At 33.7% G+C, this 15,018-nt stretch overlaps 1 protein-coding gene across 6 annotated transcripts in view; it reads left to right on the forward strand.

Annotated features, from left to right (window-relative positions):
- The window catches only part of LOC149793779 (uncharacterized), a 115,405-nt gene that overhangs the window by 87,005 nt on the left and 13,382 nt on the right, over window positions 1-15,018 (forward strand). For 4 of the 6 annotated variants that reach the window (XM_089967770.1, XM_089967773.1, XM_089967772.1 and 1 more), the window contains 3 exons: window positions 3,934-4,164; window positions 5,086-5,292; window positions 9,971-10,102. In XM_089967770.1, coding sequence (XP_089823896.1) covers window positions 3,934-4,164; window positions 5,086-5,292; window positions 9,971-10,102 — 570 coding nt within the window. Of the gene's footprint in view, window positions 1-3,933; window positions 4,165-5,085; window positions 5,293-9,970; window positions 10,103-13,346; window positions 13,376-15,018 lie in introns of all 6 variants that reach the window. The other 2 variants (XM_089967775.1, XM_089967774.1) reach the window with 2 other exon arrangements.

Genomic DNA, 15,018 nt, shown 5'->3' on the forward strand with positions numbered 1-15,018 from the left:
TATTCCATGTCAGTAAATAAATAAATCAGTGAATTAAAAGGAAAATAAATAAATTCAAAGTGTTTGGTATAATGCATGTATTTGTCCAAGCTCAAAACACCTCAAAATTTTAAAACAGGACATTGAAAGATTCATCATTTTGTGTATTGGGCCAAGATAAAAAAACCTATGCAAATAGACTTTATAATATCTAGTACTAAAGCTAATTCTCAGCTTAATTTTTCTTCTTTTTGGTGTTTAAAAGAACTCATCATAACTTCATTAATTGACTAAGCATTCTACAGTAACTATGTAAAACTTCACCTATTTCTTGTTAACTTGTGAGCCCTATAAAGATTGACCACAGCAAATTGGGGGCACACTGCCACAGCATGGTAAACAAATTCTGGTTAACACTAACTGTTGGCAGGGAGGGTGCTGATACATATATTCTTCTTTGCCCTACATAAACATTTGTATGAAGGATTTTAATATTAATGATGTCTGAGCTACAGTCAGTGACTTGATAACTGACTTCTAGAGCAATCAAGTTGATATGTGGTGCTCACAAATCTGTGCATCAATGAAGTTTCATTTGCCTCCATCCCAATATCGGATTATTGTATCCATCATAAGCCAACATATGAATTGTAGCTTATATATCACTGGAGATAAACTCCTCAATATGTTTGGATTAATTCTGCAAGATGTTGATTTTAAATGCCATGATACAAGTCTTCCTTGATAGCAAAAGGCATGAATTGCTATGTACAAAACCAGTCAGCAGATGGCATTAGGCATTGCCATAAAATTTTGCATCCAGATGATAACAAGAAAAGGCGACCAAAAGGACAAAACGTGTATGTTTGATTATGGTTCATTTCACACAGCATGACAAATGGTATCCACATCTGTTTCTTATTGAATTTTCATGTCAGCATCTCAAATTGTACCTAAAATTACCAAATTTGTCCCATGCATGAATGGTAAATGTAATTGATATGGACATGCAGCATAACACCATTCATTCAATAAATGCTGATAAATACTGTTGTTTTTTGTACATGTAATTTGCCATCTTTGTTCTTAGTTCTAAAAGAATCTATTTTTGATACTGTAAAGAAATCAAAGAGAGGCTGAGTTACATTGTTGGAATAGGAAAGCTGATCACTCCTTAATAAACGAATGGACTCTTCCACAGGTTATGTCATGTTGTAAGATTTGACGTAAACAGACCACCATGTTTTTAATAAGACATGTTACACTTTATATTGATTTGAACAGTTTTGAAGTACTTAATGCATGAAAAATATTACTTACTTTTAGCTACATTTATTGATGCTAACATGAAAATTCCCTGAACTATAATAGATATGGATATCATTCACAATGCTATGCGGAAAACCTTTCAAGATAATAATCTATAGTCTTACTGTGATGTAGGTATCTTTAATGTATTGTAATTGGCTGTGGATTGTTTAACTCTGGACAAGCATTTACTTACTAACAGGTTCTCAAAGACGTGCATTTACATATTTGTACCACTCAGGTGGCCTATTTAGGCTGTGACAGTTCAGTTTGGACCCCTGTTTGGCCACGTGATCTAAATCACTCAACTTTACTGATCACTGCCATATCAACTCTGTCAATCTGGATTTGAGTTTCCGGCTCAGTTAGTGTTGATGTGTGAGAAAGTAACTTCCCATGGGAAGGTGAATCTTTTACCATGGTCTTCCTGGCTGAATCTTTTACCATGGTCTTCTTCCAGGGTGAATCTTTTACCATGGTCTTCCTGGGTTCTTCATGTATACCCTATCATGTGCTAAAATGTGGTGGTAAACCCACAACCATTAAATGACAGTTGATAGTCTTTACATATTTGAATAGATAATAATAATAATAATAATAATAATAATAATGTACATCTCTTTGCAATATTAGGTTACACATAAAAACATATACAACAAGATTGCAAAAGCAAACAATGAAATTGCAAAACAAAACCTTGCTGACAATAATTAAGGAAGTAAACTTATTTAGTGTTCATGTCTGCTCCTATAGCCAGAATAGGTGAGATTTAAGAGCACTCTTAAATGCTTATATTTCTAAGTTTGAGAACCCATTCGTAATTAAATGCTTTCTCAGAGATAAACTGCCAGCAGTGAATTACAATACATTCAAGTTGCCGACATCACAGTATTAACTTCTGGGCATTGGTCAGCTTAATTTCTTGAGGGTGATGATCTCACTTAAACTGAATTAAAAGATGCAAGTGAAAAAAAATTGTGCTTGACAAGATTTAATTGTTTTTTATTTCTTATAATGTTGCCATCATCAGTAATTTATCAACATTTCAATATTGTGTGCTATTTATTGTGAAAATGTTTTTATTAAAAGAATCTGGTAAAATAATTGTGCACTGACACAAATTTTTTACAACAAAGTGAGAGAATGATATTAAGTTTTCATTAACCATTATTTCAGTTGTGATTTTGTCTGTTTTAAGCAAATAGGATCATGATTTGTGTATGAGAATAGTTGTATATACACCTGCCTCCATATTTGCAGGGTGTCTTGAGGCAATAAAATGAGGGAATAAAAATTTGTTGTATCCAAAAGGATACAAAACCTTTGTTAAAATGTAGTACTCTTTTCGATTGTCATGCATAAATATTTGTGTCACTAAATATCATGATAATCGGTATGCGAGAAAGCTTGCCAGTAGCTTCTCGTGGATTAGTGGTTCTTTCCAGAGTTTTCGCAGGTTCTTCCTCCACCATTACTACTGGTCGCCATACATAGCCCATCGTGTGCTGAAAAATGGTGTTAAACCCTAGAACAACAACAACAACCATGATAATGTGTCTGCAATTTTAGTTAAATTATGTAGCTTGATATAGAGTTCATATTCAATGTTGTATAATATATTTCACTGGTGGAACTTTAACAACATTGAAACAACCACTAATATTACATTACCCACCTGTGACTTTCTGTGCAAATGAATTGTGGGGCAGGACTCTATAATTTCCTCATTTTGGATGTAGCATGTAAAGGTTAGTATTAAGCACATTATTGACTAGACCCGGCGGCTTAGAGGTTAGAGTGTCTGCCTAGGATGTGGAAGATCACAGGTTCAAACCCGGGCTAAATCGTATCAAAGACTTTAAAAAATGGTGCTAGCATACTAGCAGCTGCCTCGCTTCATGCTCAGCATTAAGAGTTAGTGTTTGGACTGGTTGACCTGGTGTCAGGATAATGTTCTTGGGTGGGACATGATGATTCATGTCTGTAGCATGATGAAGACATTACTATAAACTGTCACACTGCAGACATCATAGCGATATGACTGAAACTGTAAAGCTAGTTAAAATCCAAATCACACACACACACACACACACACACACACACACACACACATTATTGACTCAATAATTTTGCTGCTAGTTTACATGCTTACAGAATGTCTTTCATGATGCAACAGCATGTAAGTACATCATGTCATATAAGATGCATTTATGACCTATGCAATCATAACAGTTTTGATTGAAACAATATTTCTTTCAAGATTTAGTATTCCCATTACTTTTGGGAAAATCTATTTTAATGAAGTGTTAAGAAGTTGGGGATAGCATAGTAGAAAAATCATCATGTATTGTTCAATACTAAGGTCTTTTTTGAAGTATAAATTGTATTTCTTTCTTGACCACAGAATCAAACAGTAGTTATTGTTATTGGTTTAACACCATGATAGGTTATACATGGTGGTCAGTATATATTTCAGAGGAAAACCACAGCAAAACTCCAGAAAGAACCACCGACCCAGTGGAAGCTACTGGAAAGCTTTATCGCATACCCGTGTTGGCTGACCCCATTGACTTGAACATATCCAATGGCACAAATACTATAATCACTCTCCTCAAATTGCCTAAGTCAGGGGTCTCTTCTTTTCAGTGATGCCATCAGCAAACCGGCAAGTTAAAGAAAACGAGGTTTCATCAGCTGGATTATCATTTGTCCCAGTCATTATTGGGGTTGCAGCAGCAGCTGCCATTCTTTTTATCTTGTTGATCATCTTTGTGCTGTACTTCAGGAGACGAGTTAAACGACTAAAACGTCAGAACAATGCCATTATGAGTTTCTCCAAGGGGCGAAATAACATCACCATGGGTAATGTTGCACACGGTATGTATGTACACATTACAAAAATGGATGCCTGACATAAAAAAGAGAACCTTTTTTAAAAATAAAATCTTGATTTCAAAAATAAAATTCAAGTTCCTCTGGAGCTTGAGTAAGTAATATTTGTACAATACTTCAATAAAAATATTTAGGGCCTATTTCAAATGTAGCAGGGGTAATAATTCATCATGTAAGGGTCATATCTCATACCCCTAACTTTAGTCCAGTAAATCAAACCCCTCTGCAATCTGTGTCAATACTGATGGAGAATATATTGATCTTGGATGTCACTTGTTCATTAAAATAAGCAATTTTGCTGCTTGCTAATCCTTCTCAAACCTGCATTTACTTTAGACACTTACCGGTATTTGGTAACAGCCATATCTATCCCGAAATTCAAAATGACCACATGACAGAGGTTTGTGCTATGCCAAATGGATTTACAAGTCATCAAACAGGATTTGCTCCAAAAATATAATGTACATGTCACCAAAAGAATCCCTCATCCAGTGGTTTTTCCACAGCTGTGAGACCTAGCGGTGTGCAGCTAAACGTTTTCTGCAGATATTTGCAGGTTTTAATAAATAGGTGACATCAGCCTCTGAACTGAAAAGCAATATCGTTATGGAGGAGGGGGTCCAAACAACCATCTGTTGATATCCACAGTTAGAGTTTGCAGTTTGGTCACATTCTTGTTTGTTACAAGTTGACTAAATTAAATATAAGTAATTAATGGCATTAATTATCCACAAGAAATATAGAAGCATTTTATTATACATGTGACTTCTCGTGTAGAAAAGCCTGAGCATTGTGTGGAGCTGAGATCACTAAATACGTTTTTACTGATATAGTTATTTATTTAGACATTCATCTATAATTGTTTTTTTTCTTCTATATTGCTTATAAATATTTTTTCCCACATAGATGTGTTTGGTGTAGATAATCCAACATATGATCAGGCAGTAGAGGATAATCAGCAAAACAAACCACAGGTGTCCCTTCAATCGCATGCAGCACAACATACGTCCTGTTGCTCGGATATTGCTGAGCCTGAGGAGGATAGATATACCACGCTGAAATCACTAAATGGAGCTGTTGGTGGATTGAAGGGTGGCACACTGTCATCTAATTGTATGTATAACACAGACTGTATTTTAAGTCACACACCTAAAAACATATATGCATTAAAGACCTTTGTTGAAGTTTTATGAGCCAGTATCGATAGACTGAAAGCAGAGTTGGTCATAATATTATGGGTTCACCTTAAGCAGAGGTCACTATAAACTGCCACATTGCAGACATCGTAGCAATATAACTGAAAAATTGTTAAAGCTACATTAAAAATCAAAAATCACATCACATCACTTAACCTAAAGCAGAGGTCACTAATATGGGTTTACCTAAAGCAGAGGTCACTAATGTGGGTTTACCTAAAGCAGAGGTCACTAATATGGGTTTACCTAAAGCAGAGGTCACTAATATGGGTTTACCTAAAGCAGAGGTCACTAATATGGGTTTACCTAAAGCAGAGGTCACTAATGTGGGTTTACCTAAAGCAGAGGTCACTAATGTGGGTTTACCTAAAGCAGAGGTCACTAATGTGGGTTTACCTAAAGCAGGGGTCACTAATATTATGGGTTTACCTAAAGCAGAGGTCACTAATGTGGGTTTACCTAAAGCAGAGGTCACTAATGTGGGTTTACCTAAAGCAGAGGTCACTAATGTAGGTTTACCTAAAGCAGAGGTCACTAATGTGGGTTTACCTAAAGCAGGGGTCACTAATGTGGGTTTACCTAAAGCAGGGGTCACTAATATTATGGGTTTACCTAAAGCAGGGGTCACTAATATTATGGGTTTACCTAAAGCAGGGGTCACTAATATTATGGGTTTACCTAAAGCAGAGGTCACTAATGTGGGTTTACCTAAAGCAGGGGTCACTAATATTATGGGTTTACCTAAAGCAGAGGTCACTAATGTGGGTTTACCTAAAGCAGGGGTCACTAATATTATGGGTTTACCATAAGCAGAGGTCACTAATATAGGCTTACCTAAAGCAGAGGCCACTAATGTTATGGGTTTACCGAAAGCAAAGGTCACTAATATTATCAGGGTTCTTATGCTTAACTGGGAAATCAGGAAAAAGTTGGGAGAAATGATTTAAAAAAATCCTGACAATGAAAAGTCCTTGAATTTTGCAAATATTGAATATAAGTCGGGTGAGAAAACTGGGAATTTTCCTACACCACTTGATACCAAAACATTTACATAATTGATTTTTAACTAAGCTGGTCATGAGTTAAATTTAACAAGTTCTGCTGACCAGAATATTCTGAGGTTGCATTATGGATCATTTGGGTGCTTGCCATAAACATATTTATTGAGTCCATTGAAATACTCAGTGAATTAGATTTGTCTACTAGGCTTTTTTCTCACAGACAGCTCAATATTCGTATCTTTTCTTACATGGAAGATATGAAAACCAGTCTAGCATCAAAAGAGGCCAACATGGTTGCAGCAAAGCATAGCTGCTTACCAGATGGCCTAGCAAACTTAAGCGTTGTTGAATTGAGTCAAATCTGGATGGAATCAATATGTAAACTATTTATTTTCTAAGAAACTGTGAGTATTAAAATCATTATGTCTTTAATCCACTGAAAGAAATAAAGGTATTTATGAAATTTGACCTGGTACTTGTGATTTTCATACGAGTATACAAATCTCACAACCCTCATGTTCATGGCATCATAGATCCCATAGTCATATGATATCAATAATAACCCATTTCAAATGCTTTAGAAAAAAATGAAATTTCTTTACTGGGTTGTAATAAAAATGCAAAATCAAAAGAACCCAAAATTCTCTATATTTATACTGAGAACAACTACCAGGGTTTTGTTGTATCATGTGACTACCATGTTGACTGGTGCTGTCTGCTTGATGAATCTGATTGGCCAGATTGCTGCAACAACATCAAATTTCTTGTCATTGTTCTTAAAATAAATATGTTGTGAATAATATGTTCTTTCTGGTTTTTACAAATGTATCTGACTTTCATTAAATATAATGTAATTTTTGTACAACAACATTAAAAGGAGTTTGTCGTTGACATCACATGACTATTGCGATTTGTGAAGTCATGTGACTAATAATATAAATGGCAAGTAACGGGTCAGGTTTCATCTATTAGTTTTCTCGAGTCTGTCAGCAGACTAAAGACGTAACATTTATAATCCTTGCCCTTTCTGAGAAAATAAATCATTTTCTTATCGATTTCATGCAGGTATGATTCAATATTAGTGTTTAAACTTGCTAGACCCTAGGCTTGTAAGCGAATACACCATGCCACTACCTCATGGTGGTAGCAAATTCCAAATTTTAAATATCCAATTTCTCTGACCCCACATCCCACCCTAAATGTCCAAATGTGAACAGTGTGGTGAGACTAAGTGGAGGAAACCCCGATTAGACTGGACTGCTATTCATTTTATGCCAAATTTTGTTGTCCAAAATGTTGAGTCTATGAGCTGAACTTTGCTGCAAAACTATTACACAGTGACATGTAGCTTAAAGCATTGGTTTCAGATCTTAAATAGAATGCTGGAGAAATAGGAAATTGTCATCACTTGTATTATATATTAAAAAATTGTATGAACCCAGGTGTCAATACCGATTCGGGGACTGGTTTATCGAATTACAATAAGACAAGTTCATTTTACAGAATATTAAGTCGTGTTTTATACAGTAATTATAATTTTGAAGGTCTTTCGACCAGATTGTCTTAAGGAGTTTAAGTTGTTTGAAAAATCTTGTTTTTGGATTCTATTGGTGCAGATAAATTCAGGGTTAAACTTTTTTGTTACCAGATAAGATTCTAATACTTTGCATTTATTGTTTTTTCATACTGTAATAGGAAATGTTACTTTGTATAACATGCATATACATTTCAATAGAATTCTTTGGAATTAAAGGTTTAAAGGACACAAAAGTAATTTATGTTCATTATGTTGTTTCTACATAGCAACATAATGCAGGCCAGCACAGTAAAGTTAAAATTTATTTTCTGTAAATTTTAATGACCTTACATGCCAATTTCTAGGAATCTATCGGTAGTCATATTTGTTTCTTGTGATACATTCTGTGGTTTTTTACATGATCATCTTTTCTGACTTAGATGTTTTGGAGAGTCTTGAAAGAGAACCGTCTTTAGGTTTAGAAAATGAGTGTTTTATAATCTAAAATGTTCTTTAATTCCATTCAGTAATAGTCATATGTAAACCTTGAAAACTAGTTTCATCCTGGAAAAACCGTGGAGATGACCTGGAACCATGTATTGTAGGTTTTGCTTAAAGCAGAGGTTACAAATGTTATGGGTTTACTGATATTATGATAAGGTCTGGATAGTCATTAAAGTAAAGATCTATAAAAATTTTATTATATGAATAAGAGAACAAAATTGCAATTTATTTTGCCTTAGAATTGTTGAGATGCTTTTTCAGCTGCATGTCTCTGTATAAAGTTAACATTATGATATCAGGTAAATGTTGGTGATATCATGGCCATGCAATATGAAGAAAGACCATGCGATATGAAGAATGACCATGTGATATAGAGAATGACTGTGTATTAAGACACATTATTATTTAAATGATGTGCACATGAATGAGAACCAGTCTAGTGGAAATTTTATATACAAGTACATCTCTTTATATTATTCTTTCTTTCATTTACACCTGGCCTAGTCATACCAAAGACTTATAAAAATGGTATCAGCAGCTGCCTTGCTTGGAACTCAGCATTAAGATGTTAGTGCTAGGACAGGTCATCTTGGTGTCAGGATAATGTGACTGGGTGGGACATGATGCAACATGTTTGCAGCTTGATGCCCCATTGCTAGACATCATTATAAACTGTCACACTGCAGACATCATAGTGATATGACTCAAAAATTGTTAAAGCTATGTTAAAAATGCAAATCACATACAAACACACATTCTTGCACTTACATGTCAATGTTATGGATGCTCTGTGGATAGGTATATCATACTTTCAGTTTAATAATGCTGTTTCCCACATGGGGGTTGCGGGCTTATAATGTAGAGGTGCCATAGAGTATAACACCTTATTTTGAGACCAACTTATAATGAAGTACTTGATACATTTAATTGTAATATCATTTAAGGAAATTGGATCCAAGAACCATAGTCTCCTTATAATATGAGCTGTGTTACAATGAAGGGCAATATAATTAGGTAGAGCTGTAATGTAGATGTTAATCATGGTACTTTGTCCTAGCATTACATTCTACTGCACTTTTCCATGATACCACTACACTGGTTGTTTCCATTATGAACAGGTATATTTCACAATGCAATACTTTCTAAAAAATATGATACTGTTTTTAAAATGTATTTGTCACAAATTGTTATGTTGTTATAAAATTGCTGTATGTATGGTATGTTAGGCAGTATGTACAGCAATATGACGTTATAGGTATGTTAGGCAGTATGTACAGCAATATAATGTTATAGGTATGTTAGGCAGTATGTACAGCAGTATAATGTTATAGGTATGTTAGGCAGTATGTACAGCAATATAACGTTATAGGTATGTTAGGCAGTATGTACAGCAATATAACATTATACTGCAGTACAAAATATGTCAATTATATTCATCTCTACTGTAACACATGATTTTTTCTCTTGCACTCCATGAAAATGGATTTCTCTTTAACGGACTCTGTCTACATAAAAATATAAATTTACCATTTGAATGAAATGAGTACAATGTTTGCCTTTTTCTTTTCTTGCAGATACAAATGATACTTACGACAATAAACTGACAGAAAAGAAAAGGATGTTTTCCAATTCCACAGAAAGCAGTTCAGAAAATGGAGCATGGGGAGGTAGTACATGTACATCCCCATGTGACAGTCTGCCAGCTGGTAAGAGACTGGTTCAGTTTTCTTCTAAAGCTTATTTCTTTTTTATATACTTTTTTGCTTGGTAAAACTTTATAATACTTATAAAAATATACATAATATTTACACAAATAAACATTTTATTAATGCTAATAGGCATACTATTTATGTAAATAAATTTTATATTCATACAAATAGACAATATTTATACCAATAGACTTCATATTTATTTATTGTTAAGCATCAGAAACACTAAATAATAATTTTGTATCTTTAAGCATAGCACGCTTTAAGGTTTTTTGCCTAAAAGACATTTTTGGCATTCATATAATCTCATATCCAATAAAAAGTACAAACATTTCAGCATGCAAACCAGTATTTATTTAGAATTATATTCCTTATCTGTACCCAATGTTTGTGTCATCCAGACATGTTCATAAAGTCCTCCTTTTTCCGTGATTCAAATGAACTGCTTGTGGGTTGGCTTTTTTCATGCCTTTTTTGGAGGGTGAGAAAATTTTAAGACATAATGATTCTGATGTCACTGTCAGTGTGATACTAAAGTTTATATGCAAACCAAAACTCCACCAAATGTAAGACATGGATGGAATCCTTACCTGTCATAATATGTTTTGCATAACAATGAATTCTTTCAGATTATAGTTCAGTCTAAAAAGCAAAACTTTTTTTTTTAAATATACTTAAATAAGTATTTTGTTTCAATAAGTCGTGTAATGTTCTGACAATTAATTATACTCACTGCAGGGGAAACAAGTCATGCTAGTACTGAGCAGACATTTGTAAGTTTTGAAGTTGTCTCCCTTTGACCTACGTGCAGCTGAATGTTGAATTTTTATTTTCCTTATTCATAATGAGCCCAGAGGACTCAGTCATTGAAGTTATTTTATTGGTTAGTGATTAACTTTTCAATTCTTTTTGGAAAATTAATTGCATCAGGCAACTTTATTTTCAGACAAATAATAAAAAACGTTATAATCAAAATGAAGGTGTAAGTAATTGAACACTACATGCAGTTTTTACTTAGTCATACACCTTCCTGCTAGTTCCTTTTGCCCGTATTATATCATAATAATCCAGTACCCCCTACATTTCTATATTAACATGTCTTGTGTTTTACAAATCTACTACAATGATTGTATTATTCACCTATATACCCAGACTCCTGTAAACTTCTATCCTTTAATTCCATTACCTTTTTGGTGCAGTTAACACACATTGAATATTATTTATGAAACTGAATTGAAATTTGTGTCATAAATGTTTTTTAGTGCAGGTGAGTAAAGTTATATAACAATAGTTTATATAACAATAATTTATATAACAATAATTTATAACACCAAATGTATTATGTTTTATCAGTGACAGGACTCTACAATATCATTGTAAACTCGGGTGGCATTTTTGGCACAAACTATTTGCATCCACAACTCCTTTCACTTGATAGATTGTGTTATTTCCCATATAGAGCTTTTATAAATTATTGTTTTTAAAATCACTACCTTTTTATGATATTTGGCAAGGGTTGGGGAGGGCAAGGATTTTTGTTTATGGTGAAAACAACTCAAAATTTTACACTTAGGGAGTTTTCAAATTAACGGTGAATCTGCATATGGAATTCATAAAGAAGGAAATCTATCTTAGGGAATTTCAAATTATAGGAGAATCTACACATGGAATTCAAAAACAAACAATTTGCCAGAAAAAAAATAAGACAGGTTATGAAGGGGGTGGGAAATGGTGAATGGGCATGGTTGCTGGTTGCAAATGAGAGATATATATTTTTATTGTTGTGTACCTGGTTTCACAACATAGCAACAGTCAGATGAAGTTGAGTAGGTTGACCACAAAAGTTCATCTTTAATCAGATGAAAATTAAATTATAATATAAAATCTCATTGTCAGATCTTTCAATTAAGGTCAAGCTCAGCAGACTTATAAGGATTTTTAAATCATATTTTGTAAATAAATCTGAGGAAGATTTAAAAGAAATAATGCCGAAATATGCATAGACTTCATTTAAAACTAAAAGCTTTAAATAGTAATGACTCTCCTGATTCAACTCATAAGTCCAGTCTGACTGAAACTGCACAGATCCAGAGCTGCTATCACATAATGCACTGGCAAATCTGGATCCATGTGATTTCTTAACTGTAATCAGTGAAACAAAAGTAGATCCAGATCTGCCAATGAATTACTCAGAGGCTTATCAAGGTATTTGTTTGCAGTTGGAATCGACTTATAAGTGAGTATTGATGGCATTGGAGACAACATTTATACTGCACATTGGTCTTTGTTGTTTTGGTTATTTTAATCAGATTTGACATTTATAAATCTCAGTAAACTGAGAATATGAACATCTCCATTCCAAAAGCTAAGGACTTTGAAATTGTAAATTGTTAACTTTAATCCAGTATATTATTTATGCAAATTTTTACTAAGATTACCAGAAAGAGATTCAGGATCAGAATATAAGTGACTTTTTCTTGAACAATTCAGCAGATTTTCGGCTAAAAAGATATCTGATTAAATATATGGTTTCTATGGGAGATGGTTCATAATTGGCTGGCAAAGATAAGAAACAGTCGTGGTACCAAACCATAAAAGCCTTCAAGATAAGTCCTAGTAACAGGTAGGTTTTTGAGGGTTCTAACAAAGTTTGTCCCCAAAGCCCCCAGAAGACTGATGAAATATGGCAGCCCAGTGTGCTGTTACAGAAAGTCACTTCTCCAGTATATTGAAACGTTAATATGAGGATATTTATTTATTAATGACGAGCAGAAAAGGGATTTCAGAGTTACATATATATATTAGAGTCTGTTCTGAGTGCTGACTTTAGCATTGGACTACCAGGTCTAGATTTAAGTTGGGGGTTAAACTAATTTTAGAGTGCAGGATTCTGATTGGGTGAAAATTTAAGTCTGACTTAAAATTGACTTACCAGATGTCTTAACTTCTGGCCTCAATTTTACCAAGACATGTCTTAAGTCTTACATTGAGACATCTTATTGGTTAACTTTAAGTTAGATTTTAATTTTTAGCCAATGAAATTGCTGGATTTTAAACTTGAAGTTATGTAGGTTAAATTCAGGCCAGGTTCTTTTTCTGGTGAACCATCAGGTTTTCCATTTGACCTTAAAATTCCTTTGACAGGTAATAAGATTTTTCAAACTTGGACAGCTCTGCAGTGGAAAAATCTGTATTTGATCTTTTCTTGTTTGCTTTAGAATACATGCAATTTTATTTTCAGCTGAATATGTTTATTTAAAGCCATAGTTAGTAAGTAAAAGCTGGCATGTATGCATGAATGGGGGCAAGATGGCTTTTGCTTGTAGGGAGAGCAGACATTGTATGATTTATCAAAGTTTTAATCAATTTTACATTGGAAAATTATAATACATTTTTATTTCACCAAATTTTGTTCAGTACATCAAGCAATAAATGAAGTTAATATCTGGACAGTCATTTTACAAATACTAGATTAAATAAGGAAAATGACAGGTTATAAAAGCACAAAATTAAAAATTGTTAACAATGTATTATGCATATGAAGCTATTCACAAATAATCCATAACATTTTTTGTAGAGTAATGCTACTATTGTCATTATAATTCAGTGAACAAACATCAAACTGTACCAGCAATTTTATTTTACAGGAAAATATTTCAGATATTGTAAAATATTAGTACTTGATTTTACAGGAAAATGTCACACATTTTTGCAAACATATTAGTGCATGATTTTACAGGAAAATATCACACATTTTTTGCACACATGTTGGTGCATAATTTTACAGGCAAATGTCACTCATTTTGCAAAAATATTAGTGCATTATTATTTGACAGGAAAATATTGTAATGTTATTTGAAACATTTGCAATGCTATTCAGTTTATTGCAGCTTCAACATGTATTTGTTATAAATAGTAAGGAGTGTGACAGTACTGGCTCAAAAGCACACAGAATTAACCATCCAGTTGCAATAGCCAATTGCTACAACAGTAGGATAAAATGGACTGTTTTCTCATTAGACTATGATATGACACCCTCACTGTAAGGTACTTCACTGTAAGATGAGAACATTCCTAAATCCCATTTCATAACCACTAGTAGAATTTTTATCTTTTACTTAATCATAAGGCAGTCTCATTATAAGGCATACTCCCATCCCTATAAGGCAGTCACATTATAAGGCATTCTTCATATAAGACATTCTCTCTATAAGGCAGTCTCATTATAAGGCATTCTCTCTATAAGGCGGTCTCATTATAAGGCATTCTCTTTATAAGGCAGTCTCATTATAAAGCATTCTCCCTATTAAGCAGTCTCATTATAAGACATTATCCCTATAAGGCAGTCTCATTATATGGCATTATCCCTATAAGGCAGTCTTATTATAAGGCATTATCCCTATAAGGCAGTCTCATTATAAGGCATTATCCTTATAAGGCAGTCTCATTATAAAGCATTCTCACTATAAAACAGTCTCAGTATAAGGCAATCTCACTGTAAGGCAGTCACACTTTGAATATTTGGCACCTGGGACAAAGCCTTTCTTTAGCACTCCAACAAATAATTTTAAAATGTAAACACACAGAAAAATATATTATGTTTGCAAGTAGATTTTTAAACAGTACAATGATGTCATAAGCAAATTGGAAATAATTTTTACTTTGGTGAATTTTTCATTTGGTTTGAAAATTTGTACTGGTTTTTGAACTGTCCTGATGGCACCCCCTTTTCTGGCTGTCATCCGGGGTTGACCACCCCCCTGGCACACCTGTTAGTACACCACTGACTGTAAGGCAGTCTCAGTATAAGCTGGCCTCACTATAATGTAGATTGATTGTAAGATAGTCTCACTGTTAGGCATTCTTATTATAAGGCTGTCTCATTATAAGGCTGTCTCACTATAAGACAATCT

This window comes from Sinohyriopsis cumingii, chromosome 8 (assembly GCF_028554795.1).
Source record: "Sinohyriopsis cumingii isolate HCF-2022 chromosome 8, ASM2855479v2, whole genome shotgun sequence".
NCBI classification, from domain to species: Eukaryota; Metazoa; Mollusca; class Bivalvia; order Unionida; family Unionidae; genus Sinohyriopsis; species Sinohyriopsis cumingii.